The sequence below is a fragment of the Palaemon carinicauda genome, chromosome 6 (genome assembly GCF_036898095.1).
Source record: "Palaemon carinicauda isolate YSFRI2023 chromosome 6, ASM3689809v2, whole genome shotgun sequence".
Taxonomy (NCBI): Eukaryota; Metazoa; Arthropoda; class Malacostraca; order Decapoda; family Palaemonidae; genus Palaemon; species Palaemon carinicauda.
The window spans coordinates 148,975,308-149,002,807 of NC_090730.1; the positions used below are offsets into that span (position 1 = coordinate 148,975,308).

General features: G+C 39.3%; 1 protein-coding gene across 6 annotated transcripts in view; it reads left to right on the forward strand.

The window, feature by feature from the left end:
* Positions 1-26,715, forward strand: part of LOC137642714 (beta-1,4-glucuronyltransferase 1-like) — a 112,686-nt gene extending 85,971 nt beyond the window's left edge. For 3 of the 6 annotated variants that reach the window (XM_068375519.1, XM_068375520.1, XM_068375523.1), the window contains exons 2-4: positions 15,223-16,269; positions 23,388-23,513; positions 23,863-26,715. In XM_068375519.1, the coding sequence (XP_068231620.1) occupies positions 15,223-16,269; positions 23,388-23,513; positions 23,863-24,075 (1,386 nt within the window). In that variant the 3' untranslated portion in view covers positions 24,076-26,715. Of the gene's footprint in view, positions 81-462; positions 749-9,516; positions 9,652-15,222; positions 16,270-23,387; positions 23,514-23,862 lie in introns of those variants that run through there. The other 3 variants (XM_068375518.1, XM_068375521.1, XM_068375522.1) reach the window with 3 other exon arrangements.
* The last annotated feature ends 785 nt before the right edge of the window (positions 26,716-27,500 follow it).

The window sequence follows — 27,500 nt, forward strand, 5'->3', positions numbered from 1 at the left end:
AGAGAGAAAGAAATGTAACAAGGAGGTAAAGCAGAATGATTAAAGAATGGGTGTATCTGGCAGTCGAAGGAACGCATGAGGTGAAATCTCGATTTTGTTTTAATGACGAAAGTGTGGTTTTAATAACTTGTGAGATTCAGATATTCATGGAAGTTAATACTTTATAGCAATTGAATAGATGTATTGCATATTTTTTCGCAACCAAACTGGTGTTTTTTCTCCGTTTTCTATCGTTCCAAATCGCGTTTTCTCATTTTTTCTCGTCTTTATAAGTTAAGAAATTCTTTTAAGTTTCCTTAACGAGCAACATTGAGGAAGTAAGACTTTTATTTTTCACAATTATACTGTTATGAATTCTTGGTAAAATCTCATAATGTATTACTATAATTTCCTTATGAAACTCAAAATATTTTCCTTGGTGTTCTGACAGTCTGATGAAATAGGCAACTCGTTACTCGCAGAGCTCTGACAAGTTGGCAACTCTGAGTCGGACTCGCCGCTCGGCTCGGCTATTGTATAGCTCTGCATTCGAAGTCTGCAGTCAAGCAGTGACAGTGAAGTGACATTTCGATATTGGCAATTCTAAATTTTGGTCTAAATAGTCAGTAATTCACCAGCGAACTCTGATTACTATGTATAATAACGCTGAAAGTAAGAATCTAAGACATGAGAGCGAGTTGTGTACTGTGTTCCCGAAGTGATGGAAAATAAACGGGTTTAAGGTGCAGTGTGAACATGGTATTCGAAGGTGAGCAAGTTTACAATGTTATGGTCATGGGGGGTGAGGCATAAACAATATCGTGCTTTAAAATCCTACATTGCCTTAAAACTTAATTCCGTAGTACATTATCAATACCTACAAAACGAGCCTGGCATTATACCTTGAAATCCCACTGATTAAAAGCTTATATAATTTTAATTTTATTATCTTAACGAGTGACAGATGACAAGTCGCACGCTTTTGTAGGAAATATTCGTAGCCCACTATCTGGGTAGATGGGCGTATAGATTTGTTTTCATTATTAGTTATTAAAATTGTCTTATTATCAGAAATATTATTTTTACATGACATGACAACTAAGTCACTTGCGTAAATTATTTTCATGGGAATTAGAACTTGTGGATTTGGGACGGATGGCTCAGTGCTGGAACCGGGGAGGCCAAACAGAGGTGAGGGGCAACTGTGAGAAAATCGGTGAAATAAAAATGCAGTGAAATGAAAAGTTTTGAGGTCCTGCACATACACCGAAAAGTCATCACACGTTCCTTGCCCTTTCTCCTCTTTCCTCAAAATTGACAACATTAAGCATATTATGCTACACCTTATACTATGTTAAATGGGTAGTCACTGTAAATGTTCAGTGACTATTTTTTTTTTCAAACTGTGCTGGGCAACCCTAAAGGGTCAATGATATGGGTATTTATAAGGAGGTTGCCTTCTATCCTACTTAAATTAAATATCATCAACTGTGACCTTAATTTTCAAAATAGTCAGTATTGCCCTTCTCTGTATAAATTAGTGTTTATAATTGTATTTTTATAATTTGTTATGGCTCATTTATATTTTATTCTTCACTTTTTTCTCTTTTTGTACTAGGTTGCTTTCCCTATTGTAGCCCTGGAGTTTAGCATTCCTATTTTCCAATTAAAGTTGCAAGTTACTTTATAATGGGATGCAAGTGAATGATCTTATAAAGATATGATAGTAGAATAAGATAATAAATAAAAATATGATTCATTGGCATATTTTGCATCTTGCTGCCACTTTCTTAATAGCAACCTGTCATACCAGCTGAAGTAAGGAACCCCCATGTTCGATGTATTGTGGTCCAGTAGATTCCCAAACATAAATTATTCAAATCTGTAACTTTTGAAGCTTAATTTACCAACCTAACAGTATAATTTACATTACTTGGTAAGATGCATATAGGCATCTCCTTGAATGGATTAAATTGCCTATTTGGTACACCAATGTCTTTATCAACATGTGCATTGTGTGTCATTAACAAAAGAGGGTAAATGCTGTTAGTGCTTCTCGTGTGGTGCATTATAAGGATGCTAAAAGAACTTTGGCACTGTCCCTTCAACCCTTAACTGCACAGACCTTAGCCTTAAACTTTACACCATCCCTTTTTTCTAACTTTCTGTTAAACCTCTCAACTTTTAAATTCTTCTAGAATACTTTCACCCAACCTCACTTAGAATGCCTTGACCGAACCATCAACAATGACTGGACCTAACTTTACGGTCAAATATTAATACTAACTTCACTTACATATATGACATTATATTTATCGTATTCATATTCTCTCGACTCTCTTCTTGTCAAATCACTTTCGTTTATGTAACTTGTGTTGCTAACGAAGTTTAACCTGTTATAATTTTTTATTTTCCTATTTTCATTATCATTAGAACCTGGCCACTATTTGGAATTCCAGAAATACTGTATTTTCATGCCTGAAAAAACCATATTTCAATGAAGAAACAAACAGAGGAATACTGTGCCATCCAACCCAAGGTTCTCCGCCTAACCTAACTTAGGGTGCAGTGTCTTTAGCTTATTGATTTGAGATATAAATTTGAGGCTATCCTTTACAATCCAGATGGTGTTAGTTGTAGTAAAGGGAGCAGTTAATGAAAGAAACCACTTTCTATGGCTCCAAATTTGTCTCTTCTAAAAAAAAAAAAGGCCTTCTAGTCCACAGAAATAGGAACGTCACCATTTCTTGGTTTTTGAAATGCAGAAATTCATGCATTACCTCCAAACATGATGTTTTCCCCTTAATGTGCTGTAAATACCAGAGCTCGAACACTTAACACAATTTATGACTACACAACACTAACAGTAGCTTTTTCATATCTAAAACAAATTGAAATGACCATTCAAATAAAATGTTTCTAAACAAGGCCACAAAAACGACCTACCGAAACAAGATCATGAAAGACTAGTGAATATGATGATAGCGATTGGCAAAAAAAGGGACGTGATAGTGTAGCAGGCACTGACTGGTCATTTAGACAATGATTGCAATGACAGCCTGGTGATAATGATAGGAAAAAACAGGCAGTCTAAAATAATTATTTTAGGTGAAACCTGTGTTGGCAATAAAAGTTACATAGAAAATGATTCAGCAGGAAGAGCGTCAGGAGGATAATGTGTTTCATCATACGTGTGTTAGTGTTAATATGTATCATTTCACCTAGGATGCCTATACAGTACCTACTCTAGTCTCGGATGTTTTCATCATACCTTTAGATTACCTTGATCTACTCTCATCTAGGATGCCTTGACCTAACTTCACCTAGGATTCATGTATCTCCCTTCACTTAACCCGTAGGGCCGTAGCAGAGTAATACCTTACGCGGTGCACTGTAGGCATTACCTAATGGTCTTTGTAGTGTTCCGTCAACCCCTAGCTGAACTTGCTTCATATTCTTATTATTATTACTAGCTAAGTTACAACCATAGATGGAAAATAAGGACGCTTTAAGCCCAAGGGCTCCAACAGAGAAAAATAGCCCAGTGAGGAAAGGAAATAAATGAACTGTTGAGAACTAGTGAATAGTTACCGGTAATATAAATTATCTCAAGATCAGTAACAATGTTAAAATAGATCTGTCATATGTAAATTATGAAGAGAGGTTTATATCAGTCCGTTAAATATTAAAACATTTGAAGCAGGTTTGACTTCTGAAGTTCCACCTATTCAACTGCCTAATTAGGAAGGTCATTCCACATTCTGGTCAAAGCTGGAATAAAACTTCTAGGTTACTGTGTAGTATTGAACCTTACGATGAAGGCATGGTTGTTAGAATTAACTGCATAACTAAAGTCTGTGAAAATCTGATAAAGGAGGGTCAGAATTATGACATGTCTCATGAAACATTCATAAAGAACTGAACGATGATAGCAGGGACTAACATTTAAATAAGTAACAAGAAATTTAATAGACTGTATATCCTCCTACTTTACCTCCATACCAACTTCCTTTCTTCTATCTTGCTGTCCAACCCTTCAAATTTTTACTTCAAAGTGTACCTACAGGGTTTCCTCAATTTCATCTAATACCAAATGGTCTCACAAGCCCCAGCACCTGGCTATATAACCCAAATTTACAGGTTATGTGATATATAGGCTAGCTATTTTGACATTTTTCTCTGCATAACTAATGGGAACTGGGGCATAACAACTTACACATGGCTTAAATAAAATACGAACACCATTCCATTGTATAAGTCGACTGTTTACTTTTATGAGACTTTATGTTGGTCACTAGGTCACTGCGCATGTGGTTTGCATTTACTTCTGCCAGCTGTTTATTTTTATATAACAAATCATTAGCTGGGTTTTTTTAACAAATTGAGAGCCTCCAAATATTTATGCATAAATTCAAAGATTTTGTTTTACAAGAGCCACTTTTTCCTCTGCTTTAGTTCCAGGCTTCAGCATGACTACCATCACAATAAGATGTCACCTACGTTAGTTCAATGCAGTATAGGTGGTATTTGAAAATTTTGGGCTTAATTTGATATCTTTAGGTAACTGATTATGTTTAAAACACTCCATTTAGTATATAGCTATTGTTGCCTACCTGAAAGTAAAGACTATCCCCAAAATAATGACCCACATGGTTGTGTGCAGCAGCTCATCCATGTACCGCTTGTCAGAGGAGCAACGATATAATGTTTATTTACAAGTGAAGCAAGCCATGGTGGAGCAAAGACCATTTTAGGGACGTGATATAAACTATAAGTAATTATGATACTTTATTGCACATAGTGTGCTCAACTGCATATATGTACCACTTGCCAGAACAGAGGAGAAATGAGATAATGTTAATTTGGTCAATAGAGGCTACATTAATTTCTAGCAAAACTGGAATTGGCTATTAAAATGAGTGAGTAACGGATACTTTGGCATTTTCCTCTATGATTAATAGGGCTGCGACATAACTTGCATATCAATCAATTGTTTACTTTTGGGAGACTACAAATGAGTTATTGTGCATTTGTTGGTTTCAATCGCCATGGGGAGCTTTCAGTGTTTTTGCAATGACGTATTATTTAAAAAAATAAGAGCTTCCAAATATCTATGCACAAGTTCCCAGATATTCTTCTACACAGCCATTTTTTCCCACCCTCATCTTCAGTTCCAGCATTACTGCCGTCAGAAGAAAATGTCTTTAAGAGGGAAGCACAATCTATTCCAAAATTTGGTGGAATTCGTCCCTTTCGGTAATTGATTATATTGAAAATACTCTCCGGTCAGTATATAAGTATAGTTGCTCATCTGAAAGTAAAAAATTTCCCTGAAATAGACCCACATGATTAGCATACGCAGCTCATCCATATACCGCTTGCCAGAACCAAGGATTAGTGAAATTATGTTAATGTGCGAGCGAAGCAAGCCGCAGTGAAACAAAAACCATCTTAGGACATGAATTATCTATACAGTATATTAATATGATAGCGTGTGTTATTTATTTTGTCACGCTTTAAAGAAAACAGAAATAATTTCATGGTATACTTTTACAAATTCACGCTTTAAAGAAAACGGAAAAAATTTCATGGTATACTCTTGCAAATTCACACTTTAAAGAAAATGGAAATAATTTCATGGTATACTTTTACAAATTCACATTATAATTTGATTACTTAACCAAAGTACATCTTATATAGTTTTCCCAATTTTGTCCTTAGCACCTGACTTTTTTTAAATATTAGACAAAAAATTGAGTTCTATCAATTTCCATAACCTAGATTATAAAATTATCTATCTCGGGCCATTTTATTCAAGCATGTATAGGTTTGGAACAAGATAATCAGTATTGAAAATATAATTTCGTGTAATTTACACGGTTTCCGCTAGTAGGTAATTATGATACTTTATGAGTAACCCACGGGCATGGGATGGTGTTCGCAGCACATCCATTTACCGCTTGCCAGAACAGATGAGCAGTGAAATCATGTTCATATGTGAGCAAAGAAACCCACAGTGTAACAAAAACCATCTGAGGGATGGGATATTTTAATTTCATACCACTCAAATGAGCCATATATTTTTCCAACTGGTTATCTTGTGTTTATTATACATTAATGATCATTACTATTCTTGCAAATCATTTGTTTTAGTGTTTCCCAAAACCCCAGTTTACCACATTTTTTTTTTTTAATAAAGGGGCCAGGAAAACTCATGAACGAGTGGTTTGCCCCTATATTCGTAGTCAGATATGGTGAAGCTCAAAATGAAGAGAAGGAAAAATCTATGGGTCATGTATTTCACAAGAAATCAAAGTACCACATATTAACCAAATTGATACTTTAATTTTCAGCCACTTGCATGAGCCATATACAATATTTATCAAATAGGTTATTATTGCTGTAAATCATTGTTTTTTTTTTTTTTGGGGGGGGGCATTTACCCCACCCACCCCCATCAAAAAAAAACAAAACGTTTCCCATTGGTGTCCCCAATCATTTTTTTTTTTTGGGGGGGGGGGGGCATTTACCCCACCCACCCCCATCAAAAAAAAAAAATGTTTCCGATTGGTGTCCCCAATAATTGTCATTAGCCTATATAAGAGGGGTCCAAAAAACTCAAACGGGTGGTTTGCTCCAATAATCATGGGCAGAAATGCATAAAACACCAAATAGTTAGTAGGAATAGGCTATATATGGCTAGAAATTAAAGTAGCGTATTTACCCTTTGTTAGAATGTAGTCTATTTTTCAAAATGTCCCCGAGAAAATGGCAATAGCCTATAGTATATTTTCAATGTCGTGAACTCAATTATTTTGTGGTCATGATGTAATAATTTGTTCATAATATAGTCAGATGAAAAAGAAATGAAATTATTCTACGTCTACAATGTTGTCCATAAAGTATATTATTATAGCCAAATGTATACAAAAACATGGTAGTTCTAATCCATAAATAGGCTTTAGCCTTCCTAATTCCTGAATAAGCTATAACCATTCTAATTCATTAACATACTTAGGATATATACCAATTTTCGTAAATTTCATTTGGCTGAGATGATGAAACCCTTGTAGCATTGCCCACTATTTCAATTATTACACTTAAAATTATTGATTTATTATTGGTCATTATGAGCTGTGTGGTATCTTAATTATTCCAAACCAACATAAAGGAGGGTATTATTGTACTGTATTACGGTGCTGAATGCTGGATACTGAAGAAGAGAGAGGAGAAAAAGTTATTAGCCTTTGAAATGAAATGTCTGAGAAGAATCTGTGGTGTAAGATGGGAGGACAGAATTACGAACGAGAGAGTGAGAGAAATGGCTGGTGTTGAGGACACAATTCTGATTAGAGTGGAAGATATTCAGAGGAGATGGTTTGGGCATGTACAGAGGATGGAACAGGACAGATGGCCAAAGATAGTGCTTCATGGTCAAGTGGCCGGAAATAGACCGAGAGGACGACCAAGAGATACATGGGTGAAAACCTTCAAGAAAGCAAATGGAGGCGAGACATTTCAGCAGCTGGCACAGATGGCATTGGATAGGAGTCTCTGGAGAGAATGGCGATATCAGATGCAGGACCCAACCCGGAGAATTCCGGACGGGATTTAGTGAGTGATTACAGGGTAATGTAACCTAGGGAAAAAAAACTACTTTTTTTTCTATGGAAAAAGGTCCGTTCTCTTTGAAATGAAGGTCAAATTCGGTTAAATCACGTTATTTACTACAGGGTAACATATTTTCTGTTCGAAGTGATACTCTGTAATACAGTAAAACTTTACCTCAAGGAGACAAATGTTTCGAACAGTACATTTTACCAATGTAACTTCACCTAAAGATATTGGTGTAACCGCAACTTACTTGAGAGGCAAAATGAAGGTCGGGCCGCTGGGCGTCATCTTTGGGTATACTATAATACTCCTATAAACAAATGAAAAGTTTGAGATTGATGTTGCTGAAATAAAGCTGCAGGTCCTCCTTATTCATATCTGGCAGAATAACGAAAAACAAAAGCGGTGGTGGAATGTGTCATCTTCATTTCACTACGAGTAACTCTTTTACATGAAATCACAAAACTAAACATCCACTATGGAATTATGGAACCGATTATTTTTTTAAACAAACATCGTTGCCAGCTAAGGTATTAATTTTCAAATTTCCTTGGTATATCTGTATCCTTGCATAAAGTATATGGAGTTTATTCAGTTGTCAATTTTCTGCTGTAAAAACGGATTTATCAATGATTGACAAAGTTTGTGTATTCTCTCGATCAGCAATTTATAGTTCTTATGTGTAAGGGTAAGTCTGGTCAGTTGGCAATACTGCCTTGAATTTGATGACGTGCCGCTAAATTTTTTAATCCTAAAAGTGGTTTAATGTTGATAAAACAAGTGGGTGGGAAATATGTTGTTTCCTTCATTTTCATAAAAGTGGGAAAGGATATAGGATAGCGATGCAAAGCGAATATATACTGTAGTATTAACCATAAACAGAGTTGAATACTTAAAAAACGAATACTAGCATAAACCGAGTTGAATATTGATGTTTCCGAAAGACCTGATTTTATTTCGTGGGTGGAACAGACCAAAAGGCACACTCAAAAGAATATATATATATATATATATATATATATATATATATATATATATATATATATATATATATATATATATATATATATATATATATATATATATACATGAATTGGTTAATGTAAATTATTTCTGTCATACTTTCATTTAGAAATGTGTGACTTACATAAGTTACTTTGCTTCAGTCCGGTAATCAGTTGAGACGAACGGATTTGTAGACCAATCAATAACATGAAAATCTATCAGTATCATGGTCTTCCACTGTCTTGGGTTAGAGTTCTCTTGCTTTAGGGTATACTCGGGCACACTATTCCATCTAATTTCTCTTCCTCTTGTATTGTTAAAGTTTTTTTTATAGGTTATATAGGAAATATTTATTTTGATGTTAGGCTACTGTTCTTAATATTTTATTTTTCCTTGTTTCTTGTCCACACTGGGCTATTTTCCCTGTGAGGGCCCCTGAGCTTATAGCATCTTGCTTTTCCAACTAGGGTTTTAGCTTGGCAAATAATAATAATAATAATAATCACGGGCTACCCATTTCTGTAAGCTACATCCCTGTACCCAGAGAGAGTAGTCATACCTCTAACAAGGTTAAAAGGAGGCTCATGAGTGGCAGAAGGAGAGAGAGAGAGAGTAGTCATACCTCTAACAAGGTTAAAAGGAGGCTCTGTAATGCAACGCGCTCTCTTCCGTTATTGGTTCTCTGTTGCACTGCAGAACAAAGGCCTCAGACATGCTTCCACTTGCGTCTGTTTATGGTCTTTCTGTGCCAGTCCACGCCCGCAAACTTCCATATTTCTCGATCCATCGTCCTCTCTCTCTCTCTCTCTCTCTCTCTCTCTCTCTCTCTCTCTCTCTCTCTCTCTCTCTCTCTCTCTCTCTCTCTCTCTATATATATATATATATATATATATATATATATATAGTGTGTTTGTTTGTTGTGTACATGGGTAACTCTTGGCATGACCTATGGCGTTCGAGTTGCTTTACATCATGGATCGGCACGTGTGGCTAGTTGTGTTAGTTATGGAGATACTGAATGAAGAGAATTGGTATGGAAAGCTATAGGAATTGGTATGTATAAATTTGTAATTGGTAAACTATAGAATTGTTGGGAAGAGAAGTTATTGCAAGAATTTCGTGGATATGATGGTGAACGTAGGTAAAACAGGCCATAGTGTCGTGCATACACTGAGGGGGAAAATTGTTTATTATTATTATTATTGTTATTATTATTGCTTGCTAAGCTACAACCCTAGTTGGAAAAGCAGGATGTTGTAAAGCCAGGGGCTCCAACAGGGAAAATAGCCTAGTGAGGAAAGGAAACATGGATAAGTAAAATATTCTAAGAACAATAACATTAAAACAAATATCTCCTATATAAACTATAAAAACTTTAACAAAACAAGAGGAAGAGAAATTAGATAGAATAGTGCGCCCGAGTGTACCCTCAAGCAAGAGAACTCTAAACCCAAGACAGTGGAAGACTATGGTACAGTGGCTATGGCACTACCCAAGACTAGGGAACGTTTTATTTTGGAGTGTCTTTCTCCTGGAAGAGCTGCTTACCATAGCTAAAGTCGGTAAATTTACAGTTTCATCCATTATGGGGAAACTGGAATAAGAATATATTTGTTGCATCAGAAATAGTGTAGTTCCAACGAATTTAACGTTTATTGTGACCGCAAACCATCCGATTTAGAGATTTACTATGTAATTGGAGTTAAAACAACAAGTTGTTCCAGAATGCCCCTACTTCATCCCAACAATTATGGGGGACACCAGGTGGGAACCGGGGTTTTGGGTGGGGGGGGATCAAATGATATTTGTAATAAATGAATACTTATCCTTCCACCACCCCTCCCCCTATACTCCTATCTAGCCCTACCGGGGGGGGGGGCTCCGCCCCCCGCCCCCCCCTGCGACCCCCCCCTTAAGGCCACAGTGATTTTCAGGGCACTACTGAACCTAATAAACCCACCTAACCTAGCATAGGGGCCCTGTATCCCTACCTAGGCCTACCGGGGGGGGGGGCTCTGCCCCCCCCTGCGACCCCCCTTAAGGCCACAGTAATTTTCGGGACACTACCGAACCTAATACAACCACCTAACCTAGGGCCCTGTACCCCTACCTAGGCCTAGCCCCTGCGACCCCCCCCCCCCCTTACAGCCACTACCTAACACATCCATCAAACCAGATCCAAAGTGATGGTACTGCTGTATACATTGTTATACTATCACCATTATAATATACTCTATAGATTAATGAAGCTTACCTTAAACTGTTGGTTCATAAAGATGTGTTGCTGCTTTGAGGAAAACATGAAGCTGTTGCGAAGGTTCCTTGGCATGCAGGACAATTTTTATTTTGTAAAATTAAATTGTGTCTCTGGCACAAATGCACTAGTTTTTCAACAAATTCATTGTGAGTTAGGAAACAGTCAGGACAAGAAGATGGAATTTCAACTTCTTGTGCAACATGAGATGACGTGCTTTCTATGGTCTCCATGTCTAAGAACGAAATGAAATGGCTGGGTAAGAAAATGTATTGTCGCGCTGTTGTATTGTCGCGCTGTGATTGGCCAAACATGTATGACGTCATAGTGGACAGGGGCTGTGATTGGCCAAACGTGTAAGACTTCATAGTGGACTAGTTTGTCTGCGGATTATAGTGGTTACAGGGCTCATTTAATCAAATACAAGACACAGTCAACAATAACAACAGACTTAGAAAAAATCTGGGAGGAAGACATGAGTAGCGTGAGTTTGATCGTCGATATATAAAGAACTAGGCATTTGCGACAGATAATATTTTACAGAAATACTACAAAAGACTTGCTTTACTCGGGAAATATATTATCATAATAGATTTCCCATAATGGATGAAACTGTAATAATACCCTAAAGTCTCTTCTACCCTTACCAAGAGGAAAGTAGCCACTGAACAATAACAGTGCAGTAACCCCTTGGGTGAAGAATTGTTTTGGTAATCTCAGTGTTGTCAGGTGTATGAGGACAGAGGAGAATATGTAAAGAATAGGCCAAAATATTCAGTGTATGTGTAGGCAAAAGGAAAGTTAACAGTAACCAGAGAGAAGGATCCAATGTAGTACTGTCTGGCCAGTCAAAGTTAGCCATAACTCTCTAGTGGTAATAAGGATTTGCGTAAAGGAGTGATAACTGATGAAGGTTGGAATTTGTTAGGGGTGGAAAATCAGATGGAAAGCAAAGGATAAGAGGGTGTGATGAGTGAATGGTGATTTGGATAAGGAAGGTTTAATGAGGGAATATAATTTCAAAAGAAATAGTTGGACGTTCATCGAGGTAGCCCATAGTTTATGTAACGGTGAAGATATATTATGAATATGGGGATCCTCTTCCCATGATATATTTATTTCACTTTTGTTTACATTTTATAAGTCATATGTAGCCTATCTGCTCCTGTTCGTACATGTGTGCATAGATTGTTGCACAATAACGACTTAATACTTCCTGCCCACAAGCCATCCTCTACTTTCTTTCGACCAATGGAATTACTCCTGTTCGTTCATTTGTAAGAAGCTCCTCCTACCATATGACGAAGTTTAGCATATTTGAGCATGTATGTATGCTTGAGTGTGATGTAGGCAGTTCTGTGACACACCCCATTTTCTTGGAACAACTCCTCAGTTCCTTTACAGTATAGCTGTGTTATTTGTTTGGACAATGTATATGAGCCACTTTTTCTTTTGGCTTTGAGGAGGATGAACCTGTCTGCCCCCTGCTCCCTTAAAAGACTTTGGCCATTGATTTTTCAGATTCTTTTTCTTTTCAAGTGTAGCCTCGTGCGTACTTGTCTAGGGCCTGAAGGCCGCTCTTACAGTACCTTCATGTCCTCCATCAGGACCAAACCCCCATTCATTGCGTCCGACCTGCAGAGGACGCCACTGCTTCTTTTCTTCCGCCGTGATGTACGTCTGATGAGGCCTTTTCTTCCCAAAAAAAGTCCACTTTTGTCACAGTTGAAGACTTGTTGGGGACTGTAGCCTTCCTGGAGAGTCAACTCGTCGAATGTCTTAACAAAGGCTTCGGCCGTTTTCGTGTCGGAGCTGGCAGCTTCCCCATGCCGCTCCACTGAATGAATGCCAGACCATCTCTTAAATTTTTAAAACCACCACTGGGAAGCTTTGAACTCTGGGAGTGCCTGCTTTGATGTCCCTTCTCCTGTGTCGTCTTCGGCCTGATCATGCACGAGATCACTGAAAATGGCGCTGGTCTTCTTGCAGATTATCGTCTCAGTGATCGTGCCTCCAGTGATTTCCTTATCCTTAATCCTAACAAGCAGCAGTCTCTCCATCTCATCATGGACGTGGCTCTTCTTGCTGGAGAAAACAGTCACGCCCTTAGGTGTTGCTGCTTTGATGGCTTCCTTCTGTTTAAGGATGTTTCCTATTGTATACGCATTCCACTTAACCGCATGCCAGCCTCATACTTCTGGATTATCTCATGCTTTGTCTCCATAGAAAGCATCCTCTTCTTATCCTACACATCAGCAACTTTCTTGGGACCCATGGCTGATAACGTACAGTACGTGTTGAATAACGCAACACAATACAGTTCAGTAACTACAGTAAAAATACAAAAGTGAAATCACCAACACCAATTCAATGCTAACAATAACGCTGCTGAAACGAAATATTAGAGGGATGTTGATACGTAGATGCATGATGGGATACTGTACAGTACAGTAGATGCTGGCTAATAGGAGAGCAAGATCGTATGGCAGTAACTAGTATCAGAGTAGGGAGATAACCAATGGGAGCGAGAGAGGATGGTGGCGAGTTTATGGCTGGGGCTGCGCGAATTTCAAAATTAGTATCAGCGGTTGGGCGAATCTCGTACCGTATCTCGTTTCGTAGCATGAAACATTTTTCGCAATATGAATTGTAAAAATCTCTTTTCACAGCAGGAAATTTTTGTATGCAGAAGCTTTCATATCAAGAGGTATTACTGTAAGAAGAATGGCATGTGTAGTGAAGATTATATAGGTGATAAGAGTGTCATGACTATGCCATGGTCACGTGTTAAGGATATATGATGAGGAGGACTTGGGAGGAACCTGTCAGGGGTAGAAGATGAAGAGGGAGGCAGAGAATTAGATGGAGAGATAAGGTGATGGATGATGTGGAGAGAAGAGGTTTGGTAGAATAGAATGCCTTTGATAGACGGCATTGGAGAGGGCGCATCAGGTAACCGACCCCGTAATGTAGGGTGGGAAAGAAGAAGAAACAAGTATATCACCATATGCATTAATATAATCAAGTGTTTTTATGTACTGTATAGTATTAATTTTTATATTCACAGAGTGACATCAGTCGTAATGTCTGATTCAGCAATTCCTGAAAGATTAAACACTCAGTCACTTTATTTCATTTCTATCCCCCCGCCACACCATCCACTGTTGGCTCGGACATGTTAGGTTATTGAGGAACTTAATGTTTATTGTGAATAAAGAAGTAAAAAAATATATATTTTTTTTTTTCAGATATTCGTGTTTGAAAGGCTGATAGAATGTCAAGTAATTTTTTGAAATTTGCAAAGATGATAATGCTAATATTTAATTAGTTTTATATACTGTATCTAATTACAACTTGAATCCTATAGTCTTTTTGCTGCTAATAGGATTTTAGTATTATATCACAAAACAGATTTAACCACGTATTGCATAAGATTGCTGTATCAGAGATTATTTTGCAAAATTTTCTCACAGTTTTTTCTAGACTGGGTGTTTGTAAAGGTGAACCTTTGGGTGCAAATACATTGGTATACTGTACATTCGATTCCCTTTTTTGTTTTCAAAGTTAGATTTAATTACTAATGATTATATTCTGTGTATCTTGCATATATTTCTGAAAAATATTTAATGATTGTGTGTTTAAAAAAACACCGATGTCTGTCTTTTTAGCAATATGTTTGGCTTAAAGTCTAATTACAGTGGGGCGATCATTTGCTTAAAACCAAAGAATTTCTTTTTATAGTACAAAACATATTAAGTCAAGTACAAATTGAAATTCTTTTTGTAACATCCTATATTAGGCGGGAGTAATACGTTGTCATTATTCTTTTTGTTTGACTTATGAGAGCTATTAAAAGGTAACTGACCTACTGATTGGTAAATAGAGAAAGGACACCAATTTCTTATAGCATCATTCTCTGTCAAACTGCTTATGGGATTTCTTTTGGCATTCTTGATACTAATTTTAATAGATTTTCCACTGAATGACTTTAGTTTATTTATCAACCTTTATCCCACCATTATTCATTCCAGATATGTCAAGGAAATACCTAAAAATGATATATAACAAAATTTTATACTTCATTATTATGGTGCCATGTTTATATATGTAAGCAACAATTTACAAGCATTGATACAGATACATATTTGTTACTCTTAATTTCTGGATTATTATTGTAAATAAATTTTCATATATATATATATATATATATATATATATATATATATATATATATATATATATATATATATATATATATATATATATATATGTATATATATATATATATATATATATATATGTGTGTGTGTGTGTGTGTGTGTGTGTGTGTTATAAATCTGAAGTTACATCGTTCTCTTTTTCATCCACAGGCTGCAACAGGAGGCAGTGAGACAGGTGGTAAATGGTGGCTTTGTGGCCGTGTGAACAGTATGTTGTGGACAAGGGCATGGCGACGTTGGCAGAGGTGGGCATGTGTTGGCATTGGAGTAGTTGTGGGAGCATGGCTGTTATTGGCAGCTCCATGTGCCCTATTGGCTTGCCCACCCAGAGATGCACCGGAAGAAAAAAGTGAAGGCACAGGCCCCTCACAAGAGGGCAACGATGCCGCACACCTTGTTTGCGACACACTTTCATTGGTACCTGCAGGACGTATGCGGGAACCCAAAGGTTCCCCTCAGCTGGGCGATGAGGGCCCTTATAGTGTCCTTTATGAATGGATCCCCAGCCACCGTACCTACACCAGTAATGAGTCTGTGACATACACAACCCACACAACTCCTGAAATGATTAGCCATGTTGGAGAGCTGGCCTCCCGCTGGTCGGGACCTCTCTCAGTAGCAGTATACGTTCCTCACTCAGACTTCTGCATAGCTGCAGTTCGTGTGGCGCGTCTCCGGGCATGTAGCACATCAGCAGTTAGAGAAAAGGTCTCTTGGCATTTGTTTTGGCCGAAAGAATCACCGCCAGCTGCAGACTGGCACCTAATGGTGGATGAATCTACTATAGACTGCAACAAAGATCACACAGCATCCATTAAAGGCTTCCGTACCATACAAGGCTTGCCATACCCTGTAAATGTTGCTCGAAATATTGCTAGATCAGCAGCATCAACTTGGTTTGTCCTTCCCTCAGACGTGGAGTTGTATCCGTCAGCTGGTCTGGCTGAACAGTTCCTCAAGATGGTTACACAAGTGGCAGCAGGGAAAGATCTAAGGGTTTCTAGTGCTTGGCCTCGTGTTTACGTAGTGCCTGTTTTTGAAGTGGCATCAGTGCTGCCAAGCAATAAGGAGGAACTAATAAAGCAGTACCAGAGAAATGATGCTGTCTATTTTCACCGCCATGTTTGTGCTCATTGCCAAAGATTTCCTGCTCTTACTGACTGGATTAAACAGTCTGGTACTCCAGGATCAATACAGGTAAATTGAATTGCTATGATTGTCATTAAAAATGACTACAGTATATGATTGATTGCATTTATACTAAATGTTGACTATGACATTTTATTACAGTACTGTGTTTTAATGAATTAGTTGTGTGATGTTCATATAATCATCTATTTAACCTGTTAAACAGTTCCTACAGTATTGTCTATTTTTCAATATTAAACTTACCCGATAATCATGTAGCTGTCAACTCCGTTGCCCGACAGAATTCTATGGAGGGATACGCCAGCTATCACAATACTAGAAGGGGGTGTACTTACCAGCGCCACCTGTGGCCAGGTACTCAAGTACTTCTTGTTAACACCTCCTCAATTATTCCTCTGTCGTGCTTCCGGCAAGACGTTCTGGGATATGCTTATGATCTTCGAGTTTGTTCACGGCTAATTGGTGAAGTATTCTCTCAGATTTCGGCTGTCGCTTTACTGGAAACCTTCTTATATTAGCTAGATAGCTTTTATATAGTCCTGATATACGGTTAACGATCTTTTGCTTGATTTTGGAAACCCCTTTGGCTAACTCTTTGAATTCAAGATGTCTGACATTTCGCAAGCCCCCTCCCATAGACGATGTAGGTCTTGCAATAGGCGTATTCCGAAGGCCTCGGTAGATCCTCACACCGCTTGTTCTGACTGTAGGGACAGACCCTGTCAGTTAGAAAATCGATGTGAGGAATGCGCCGGACTTTCGGAACTGGAATTTGTCCGTCTTTTAAAATATTCAACTAAGTTAGAGAGAGGTAGAGTTAGGAGGAGTTCTTCTCACTCTTCACTGTTTTCCTCACCTCATGATCCCCTACCTTTTCCTACCCCTGTAGTGGCTACCCCCGAACCTACTGTTTGCCCTCCGCCTGATATGTCTGTTGTTTTGCGTGCTATTCAGGCCTTAGGCGATAAAGTAGAGTCAGTGGTAAGTGACCATAAGTCTCTGATGGCCGAAGTTAAGGAACTTAAGGTCAAGAGTGCAGTGGGTGGAATTAGTGCCAGTGCTGTGACGAGTGCTAGTGTCAGTGCAGTGCCAAGTGCTAGTGTCAGTGCCAGTGTGGTGCGTGAGGATACTTCTGTGCGAGCCAGTCGTCCTCCCAGTCCGGGACCTCTTGCAAGCTCCCAAGCCCAGGGGAGAAGCAATGTCGAAGGGCATAAGGGTTCGGCAGGCCTTGTTAGGCGCACAGAAGTATCCTCGGTGGTTGCGGGCGTGTCTTCCAAAGACCGTCACTCCCACCTGCAGACGATTGAGCCCGTCTTTTTCTCGTCCGCTGATCATCTGTCAGGGAAGAAACGTTGGTCTCAGGTCTCGAGACCACTTAAACGCAGAGTCCAGTCCGCGAGTGCTCAGCCAGGTTGCAGTCATTGGCTCAGCTCTGACTCGCCGCAGTCATCTGTCGACTGCACTCCGCCCAAGAGGAGTAAGGTTCTGCCACAACAGAGCTCGACTGTTAAGGCTTTACCTCAGCCTACTGTAGTTTCTGCCGACCCTAAGTGGACTCTACTACAGTCCATGCAAGCACAGCTTTCGGACTTGATGCGTGAGTGTCGGGCTGAGAGTGTTGCGCCTCCGCCTCCGCCTGCGTTCGCTCCGCCTACGCTCGCTCCGCCTGCGCTTGCTCCGCCCGATCGCAGTACCACCTGCCAGGCGTACGATGTTGAGCCACAGTCTGAGTTTGCTGTTCCCAGTGGTGTTCAGCCTCCGCCTTCTTTAAGGCAACCTTTGCTATGGGATCAGGAGGATTATACCTCTCTTCCTCCGCCTCCCCTTGCTGCTCCACCAGTGGTGCAACTCTCGGCTGAGGTACAACAACCTCTCCCGTGCATGAGTCAGTCTCCTCAGCTCTCGCTGCAGCGAGCTCAACCATCCACAAGGCAAGCTCCACTACACCTTGGCCTTGCGCCTCAGGAGCCTCAGCTTGCGAGACATTTACCTTGTTCTGCGCAGCCTCAACCTCACGCTCCGCTCACACCACAGGAACAGGAACTTGCTACTCCGCTTCCACCAACCGCTCAGCAAGCGCAACCCTTGGGTTCAACCTCTCATGCTAGGAGTCAGCCTCCTCCACCCATGCGCCTTCCTTCTGCTTTGTCTGTTATTCAGCCTTTGCAGTCTGAGCCTCAGGTTCTCCCTCAACAGTTACTTGAAGAGGAAACCACTAATATTGTTCCTACTCGTTCTGACTCTGCTGTTCAGCATTCTTGTCCAATATCTTCGCTACACTCTGGTGATGAGGCGTCTGATGATGAGGAGGCACACCTGGATCCCTCGTCAGACGTGGATGAATCCAAGCCTTCTCCACAGTCTATTGACTTTCGTAAGGTCTTGGCTCTGCTTAGGGAGGTTTACCCAGACCACTTTGTCTCTGCTATTCCCCGCTCTCCGCCATCTGAGTTTTCGCTGGGCGTACAACAAGCTAAGTCCTCCTATACTAAGCTAGTCCTAGCAAGGTCCTCTAAGAGAGCATTAAGGATCTTAGGGGAGTGGCTGCAGACTAAGCAACACCTTGGCAAAACTTCTTTCATGTTCCCGCCGACTAAGCTCACTTCGAAAGCGAGCGTTTGGTATGCCACAGGAGAAGCACCAGGCTTGGGAGTACCTGCCTCTGCCCAGGCTGACTTCTCAAGTCTGGTAGACTCGCCTCGGAGAACTGCAATGAGGCGTTCTAAGGTTTGCTGGACCTTCTCAGACCTGGATCACTTACTGAAAGGACTGTTTAGAGCATTTGAGATGTTCAACTTTCTTGACTGGTGCCTGGGGGCCCTCAGCAAGAAGACCTCTCCTGCGGACAAGGATTCTGCCATGCTATTAATGTCCTGCATGGATAAGGCCATTAGGGATGGATCGGGTGAGCTTGCGTCGATGTTTGTATCAGGGGTTTTGAAGAAAAGGGAACAGCTGTGTACCTTCCTTTCCTCCAGCATTACACCTTGCCAAAGGTCACAACTCCTTTTTGCTCCGCTCTCGAAGTTCCTCTTCCCCGAAGAGCTGGTTAAGGACTTGTCTGCTGCCCTGATACAAAAGGACACACACGATCTTGTAGCCTCATCGGCTCGTAAGTCTAAGGTTGCTACCTCAGTCCCCAAGACTTATCGCTCCCCAGTGGTTGATACCCCTGCTACGAGGTTCATACCGCCCTTTCGTGGTAGAGCCCCCAGCCGAGGAAGCTCCCGTCCAGACTCTTACAGGAGCAAGTCCAGGAAAGGCTCCAGGACATCTAAAGGAAAAAACTGACTCTCCGCATCTCCAGACAGCAGTAGGAGCCAGACTCAAGATCTTCTGGCGAGCCTGGGAGAAGAGAGGTGCAGACGCCCAGTCTGTCAGTTGGCTGAGGAACGGTTACAGGATTCCATTCTGCCTCAAACCACCTCTGACCACATCGCCCATCAACCTCTCTCCCAACTACAAAGAAGAGGACAAGAGGCTAGCATTGCACCAGGAGGTGTCGCTACTTGTGCAGAAGAAGGCAGTGGTTATAGTCCGGGACCATCAATCCCCGGGCTTCTACAACCGTCTCTTTCTTGTGGCCAAGAAGACAGGGGGTTGGAGACCGGTGCTGGACGTCAGCGCGCTCAACGCGTATGTCACCAAGCAGACGTTCACGATGGAGACGACGAAGTCGGTCTTAGCAGCGGTCAGGCAGGAGGACTGGATGGTCTCGTTGGACTTGAAAGATGCCTACTTTCACGTTCCTATTCATCCAGACTCCCAACCTTTCCTGAGATTCGTTTTCGGAAAGGTTGTCTACCAATTCCAAGCCCTGTGTTTTGGCCTAAGCACAGCTCCTATGGTCTTTACTCATCTGATGAGGAATATAGCAAAATTCCTACACTTATCGGACATCAGAGCCTCCCTCTACTTAGACGACTGGCTGTTGAGAGCCTCCACGAGTCGTCGCTGTCTGGAGAATCTCAATTGGACTTTAGACTTAATCAGAGAACTGGGTCTATTAGTCAACATAGATAAGTCTCAACTCATTCCCTCCCAATCCATTGTGTACCTGGGAATGGAGATTCGGAGTCAGGATTTTCGGGCTTTTCCATCGGCCCCCAGGATAAGCCAAGCCCTAGAGTGCATCATGAGCATGCTGAAGAGGAGCAGTTGCTCGGTGAGACAGTGGATGAGTCTCACAGGGACCCTTTCATCACTGGCCCTGTTCGTCGAGCTAGGGAGACTCCACCTCCGCCCTCTTCAATTCCATCTTGCAGCTCATTGGGACAAGGGTTCGACTCTCGAAGCAGTCTCTATCCCAATCACCCAAGAGATGAAGACCACTCTCCTGTGGTGGAAGCACAACCTCCTTCTCAGGGAGGGTCTATCGTTGGCTATTCAGACCCCCAATCTTCATCTCTTCTCAGATGCATCGGACTCGGGCTGGGGTGCGACCTTGAACGGACGGGAATGCTCGGGAACGTGGAACGAAGAACAGGGATTACTCCACATCAACTGCAAGGAGCTACTAGCAGTTCATTTAGCCCTGTTGAACTTCAAGTCCCTCCTGCTAGGCAAAGTGGTGGAGGTGAACTCAGACAATACCACAGCCTTGGCTTACATCTCCAAGCAAGGAGGGACCCATTCGAGGAGCCTATACGAGATCGCAAGGGACCTCCTCATTTGGTCAAGAGGTCTAAACCTCTCTCTGGTCACGAGGTTCATTCAGGGCGATATGAACGTCTCAGCAGATCGCCTAAGCAGAAGGAATCAGGTCATTCCCACGGAATGGACCCTCCACAAGAGTGTGTGCAACAGACTTTGGACCTTGTGGGGTCAACCTACCATAGATCTGTTTGCCACCTCCATAACCAAGAGACTTCCGCTGTACTGTTCCCCTGTTCCAGACCCTGCAGCAGTTCATGTGGATGCTTTTCTACTGAACTGGTCCCATCTCGACCTGTACGCATTCCCACCGTTCAAGATAATAAACAAAGTTCTGCAGAAATTCATCTCGCACGAAGGGACACGGCTGACGCTGGTTGCTCCCCTTTGGCCTGCAAGAGAATGGTTCACAGAGGTACTTCAATGGCTAGTCGACATCCCCAGGACTCTACCTCTAAGAGTGGACCTTCTACGTCAACCTCATGTAGACAGGTTGCACCCAAACCTCCACGCTCTTCGGCTGACTGCCTTCAGACTGTCGAAAGATTCGCTAGAGCTAGAGGCTTTTCGAAGGAGGCAGCCAGTGCGATTGCCAGAGCGAGAAGGGTTTCCACTCGTAGAGTCTACCAGTCTAAGTGGGAGGTCTTCCGAAGCTGGTGTAGAGCCAATTCAATATCCTCTACCAATACCTCTGTGACCCAAATAGCTGACTTCCTTCTACATCTTAGGAATGAGAGATCCCTTTCAGTCCCTACGATTAAAGGGTATAGGAGTATGTTGGCTTCAGTTCTCCGCCACAGAGGTTTGGACCTTTCTTCCAACAAGGACCTTCAAGACATTCTTAAGTCTTTTGAGACGTCTAAAGAGCGTCGTCTATCCACTCCAGGCTGGAACCTAGACGTAGTCTTAAGGTTCCTTATGTCACCTAGGTTCGAACCTCTCCAGTCAGCTTCCTTCAAGGACCTTACCCTCAAGACTCTTTTTCTCGTCTGCCTTGCAACAGCTAAGAGAGTCAGTGAGGTTCATGCCTTCAGCAAGAACATTTTTTTCACGACCGAATCTGCAACATGTTCTTTTCAGCTCGGATTCCTAGCAAAGAACGAACTTCCTTCACGTCCTTGGCCTAGATCGTTTGAAATACCTAGCCTCTCCAACATGGTAGGTAACGAACTAGAGAGAGTTCTTTGCCCTGTCAGAGCTCTCAAATTTTATCTTAAGAGGTCTAAACCTCTTCGAGGACAGTCAGAAGCCTTATGGTGTGCCATCAAGAAACCTTCGAGGCCCATGTCCAAGAATGGGGTTTCATATTATATAAGGCTTCTGATTAGAGAAGCCCACTCTCACTTAAAGGAGGAAGACCTTGCATTGCTGAAGGTAAGGACCCACGAAGTAAGAGCCGTAGCTACTTCGATGGCCTTTAATAAAAACCGTTCTCTGCAGAGCATAATGGATGCAACCTATTGGAGGAGCAAGTCAGTGTTTGCATCATTTTATCTTAAAGATGTCCAGTCTCTTTACGAGAACTGCTACACCCTGGGACCATTCGTAGCAGCGAGTGCAGTAGTAGGTGAGGGCTCAGCCACTACATTCCCTTAATCCCATAACCTTTTTTAACCTTTCTCTTGAATGCTTTTATTGTTGTTTTTATGGTTGTTACGGTAGGCTAAGAAGCCTTCCGCATCCTTTTGATTTGGCGGGTGGTCTATTCATTCTTGAGAAGCGCCTGGGTTAGAGGTTTTGTAGAGGTCCTTTAGTAGGGGTTGCAACCCCATATACTTTGGCACCTTTGGGTTGATTCAGCCTCCAAGAGGAACGCTGCGCTCAGTAAGGAAGACGAACTTAAAAAAGAGGCAGAGTAACGGTTCAATTCGACTTCCTTACCAGGTACTTATTATTTCATTGTTATTTGAGATAACTGTTATATGAAATATGGGATACTTAGCTATCCTTTAATCTTGTACACTGGTTTTCACCCACCCCCCTGGGTGTGAATCAGCTACATGATTATCGGGTAAGTTTAATATTGAAAAATGTTATTTTTATTAGTAAAATAAATTTTTGAATATACTTACCCGATAATCATGATTTAATCGACCCTCCCTTCCTCCCCATAGAGAACCAGTGGACCGAGGAATAATTGAGGAGGTGTCAACAAGAAGTACTTGAGTACCTGGCCACAGGTGGCGCTGGTAAGTACACCCCCTTCTAGTATTGTGATAGCTGGCGTATCCCTCCATAGAATTCTGTCGGGCAACGGAGTTGACAGCTACATGATTATCGGGTAAGTATATTCAAAAATTTATTTTACTAATAAAAATAACATTTTTTGTACTTCAAATAGTATATACCTCTAATTTATTTTCAGGTACTTTATTTACAATCCTAAACTTTTAACCTTTTATCTAAAATTTTTAAAACTTCTCAGAATTTTCCTTTTCAAATAGCCATTCAATTTTTATGACTTGATATTTTTGATACATTTCATCTTTTAACATTCATTACTCTCTTGGCAGGCCTTTTCGGTTGTGAAACGACAATCTCCATACCACAGATGGGAGCCTATCTACATATGTACTAAAAATGAGCCTTTATATGACGAAAGACTCTCGTGGGAAGGTTTGCAAGACAAAATGACCCAGGTAAATTTCTCTCTTTCTCTCACTTTAATTTTTCAGTCTCCTTCTAAGATCCTTTTAATTATTTTTGATAACTATAAATTTTTCATAAATCAATTTAAACCAAGAGTCATGAATTGTGTTCCTTGATGACTTATAAGTTTTGCTTAGATATAAGCTACAAGTACTGTACTTTTATATGGGACAGATCTGCCAATTGGTCAGTAATTTCTTTAAAAAAAGAAAAAATATAATTCCCAAATATATTATTGGGTATGGCATCATTTCACTAATATTTCATTATAAGGTGAAGATGATTAAACTTCACTCAAATCTCTCGCCATGAGCATCCGCCTTACTCTTGTACTTGCAGATGCATGAATTGTGTCTGCGCGATTATCACCTCGTCATCTTAGACCGAGGCTTCCTTGTCCATGCCCCTGGCATCAAGAGAAGGACCAAAAGCAACGCCAAGGATAACGCTTGGCGTGAGCCATTTGTTTTGAAGAACTCTAGAGTCTATGACCAAATTATGGAAGAAATGCAGAGAAAATTTGGTCCTAGTGAAAAGTGTCTTCGACATTAACAGTCGGTGATGTTCTAGAGGAAGTGATTCTGTAGTCAGTGAGAAAAACAAAATACAAAGACGTATCATGATTCATCTTGATTTGTGTTATGTTATCTGCTTACAAATAGGAAAATGATATTGACATTAAATCGTTATATTAAAAACTGGCCAAGGTGCATCTGTGGCACCTCCAATTTGCTCCTGCTTGCATCAGTGCCTGATTCCATTTTTGTTCTCGTTTTGTGTTTGTTCTGTCAAGACAGGTGAACTCATTTCGCCTTGTAATATGCCTTTGATGAACATTTCGTTGTTGGAAATATGCACTGATGCAGGACTCATGCTAGTATGCTCAGTGTCTTTCCTTTGTACTTGATCTGTCTGTTTCTCTTCTTCGCTGTCTTGTGCGTATATAAAGTCCTTGGTGTTGAAAAAACAAGAATAATGATATTTTTCCACGTAGGTGTGATAAAATTCATGCGGGTAACTTGAGGTGCTTCATACAATGTTTATAGCTATTGTTGTTATCATTGGAGTGCTGTTGATAATACGTATTGTTTAGTGATTGACTGATGATGATAAATGATGACGATAAGTGTATCTTAAGCAAAATGACATTTAGGAGTTTTCATCTCTGAATTTACTCCGGTTTCAGTGAATAATTTATTTGCACTAGAAAATGGATTGAGCCTGACTCAACAAAAGCCCCATCCTGTAAGAGATGGTGATGCCCCACTTTTATTGGTCTGTAGGAAAAAAATAATTTTGCAAGTGTTTCCTGTGAATCAAAGCAATGTTGCCATCCTTTTGTTACAGAGATGGTTATGGGGACACTATTTTGGCGATCCTTTCAGATTCAGGAAAAGAAAAATCTGCTGTTGCAGTTTCCATCTTTGTAGGCCTAAATTATATTTTTTTTTTCTAAACTAAAAGAAAGTTATTGCTGTTTGCCTCTTTATAGACAAATTATAAAAAAATTCTAAATATAAGAAAGATATTGCTGATACTTTATATTTCTTTAGCCAATGGTAAGATAAAAATGTGTCACAAAAAGTAATTTATTTTAATAGCACACATTTTAATATCACCTGTAAGTAGTTTTATTTCTATAGTATTGATAAAGATATTTCGATCAAACTTTGATAAAGATTTAGTAGAAAATTAAGTCTTCTCTAGTTTTATCTCGTTTTATGGTTTACACTATTATCAATGTCAAAGTGTGAGAATCGATACCCTATAAAGTAGATTGAAAGACTTGCAAAGTAACGTTTCAAGATGAGATAGTGAATAATTTTTCCCGTTTTGAATGTGAGCATGTGCCAAGCCCACTCAATTCCATGATGGCAGCAACACTTTAACTGATGGATTATAGAGATTACACAGTGCTGTACATATATCAATGCTTTCTACTGCTTTTGGCTCATCAATAGCTTTGCCAGATGCTTTCAAAGCTGCAAGTTGAATGGGATGAAGAGTCATGGGTTGGTATCAAGTTTCTTTCCTTAAAACTGCTTCATTAAGAATGGCACCGAGGGTAACCAGCAACTGCTTATGTTAGGAAAATGTTCTATGATGATGGAAACTGTTACGAGGTTTTCTGGAAATTTGTTTTCCCTTTAACTGCTAAACCAAGATGGCTCATAAAGGTTTACATGACCTAAATCTCAGAATGTTTCAAGGGTTCTCTTCTGACCTCAGCATTAATTTTGTGTGAATATCTGAATTGCTACTGCAGTAAAAACCTCCATATGATGGAATGAGAGAATTTTATAACTACGATTATTACCACTAAGCTTTAAAACTTACCTTACAGTTTTGATTGCTGGCGATAATTAACTCGCCACACCAGCAATACCAGTGGCATTGTTGAATTAAGTCTACCACGCCCTCCTATACCTTAGTGGCAGCCTGTAGCCTGTTATATTGATAGTGAATTTTGCATCTGGTAATATTTCTATAGATTAAATCATCCAATCTTGCCTAATAGTCTGAAAGCTCTAGTTTTTAGGTGTTATCATGCTACTACAGTATTTTTAAGCTAGCTGTCTGGCTTTCATTCACTAGTCTGTAAAAATTCGACATGGCTTTTTCTTACCTTTTTCAAATGCGGTTACAAATGCATGGCAAATTTTATTCCTCGTCAGCCTTATACATATTCTTCTTTCAGTAAGTAATTGCATATCATCATTCCTGTACCGGAAGACATCACTGCTTAATTCATCAATAAAGCTATGATATAACAGTACAGTATATTACTTTATCGTTAGGAAACACAGGGAGCGAAAAATCCCTACGTACATCCTAAATGACCGCTAGACAGCACCAATGTTTTAGTATTATTCGCAAAAGTGACCTTAGACTCATCGCACAATGCTATTGTTATGTAAATATTTAAGGTGTTTTTGCATGTTACAATACGGCCTTGATTAGAAGTTGAGTAGCTGTAATTCACAAGCATAGACCAAACACTTCAAATTAGATAAACCTTTCTCTAAAAAAAAGAAAGGCTTTAGAAAAGAATCATATGAAATTTTGTACAGATGTGCTCTTATTTTAGATATATTCATTTATTTATTTTTGTCTTTTTACTATTGGAATTTTCCTGGGTATTTTTCAACTTGTGTACAGTACTTGTAATGGAGTTTTTATTTGTTTTTGTATATACACTATATATATACAGTATATATATATATATATATATATATATATATATATATATATATATATATATATATATATATATATATATATCTATATATATATATATATATATATATATATATATATATATATAATATTTATATATATACTGTATATATATATATATATATATATATATATATATATATATATATATATATATATATATATATATATGTATATATATATAATATTTATATATATATATATATATAATATATATATATATATATATATATATATATATATATATAATATATATATATATATATATATATATATATATATATATATATATATATATATACATATATATATATATATATATATATATATATATATATATATATATATATATATATATATATATATATATATATATATATATATATATATATATATATATATATATATATATATATATAGTCACCTAGTGAAAATTGAGAGTACCTTATTCTATTTGACTAGTATGTTGTATAACTTTTAAATAAGAAAGGAAAGTCTGTTTCTATCCCCGATATTAGCCGATATCTTACCAAATTTATTGTACGTCTATGGTATTTCAAGATTGTCATAGAAACCTTTTTTTTTTTTTTTTCTCCAGCCAGATTTGCAACAACTTTGGAAATACAGTGACATGTTTAATATTTGAGATGTTAGTAAGTTCTTCTTGGCAATTGTTTTATAACCAATTCTTTATCACAATTTACTACTATATTTCAACTTTATTTAACTGCAGCATAAAA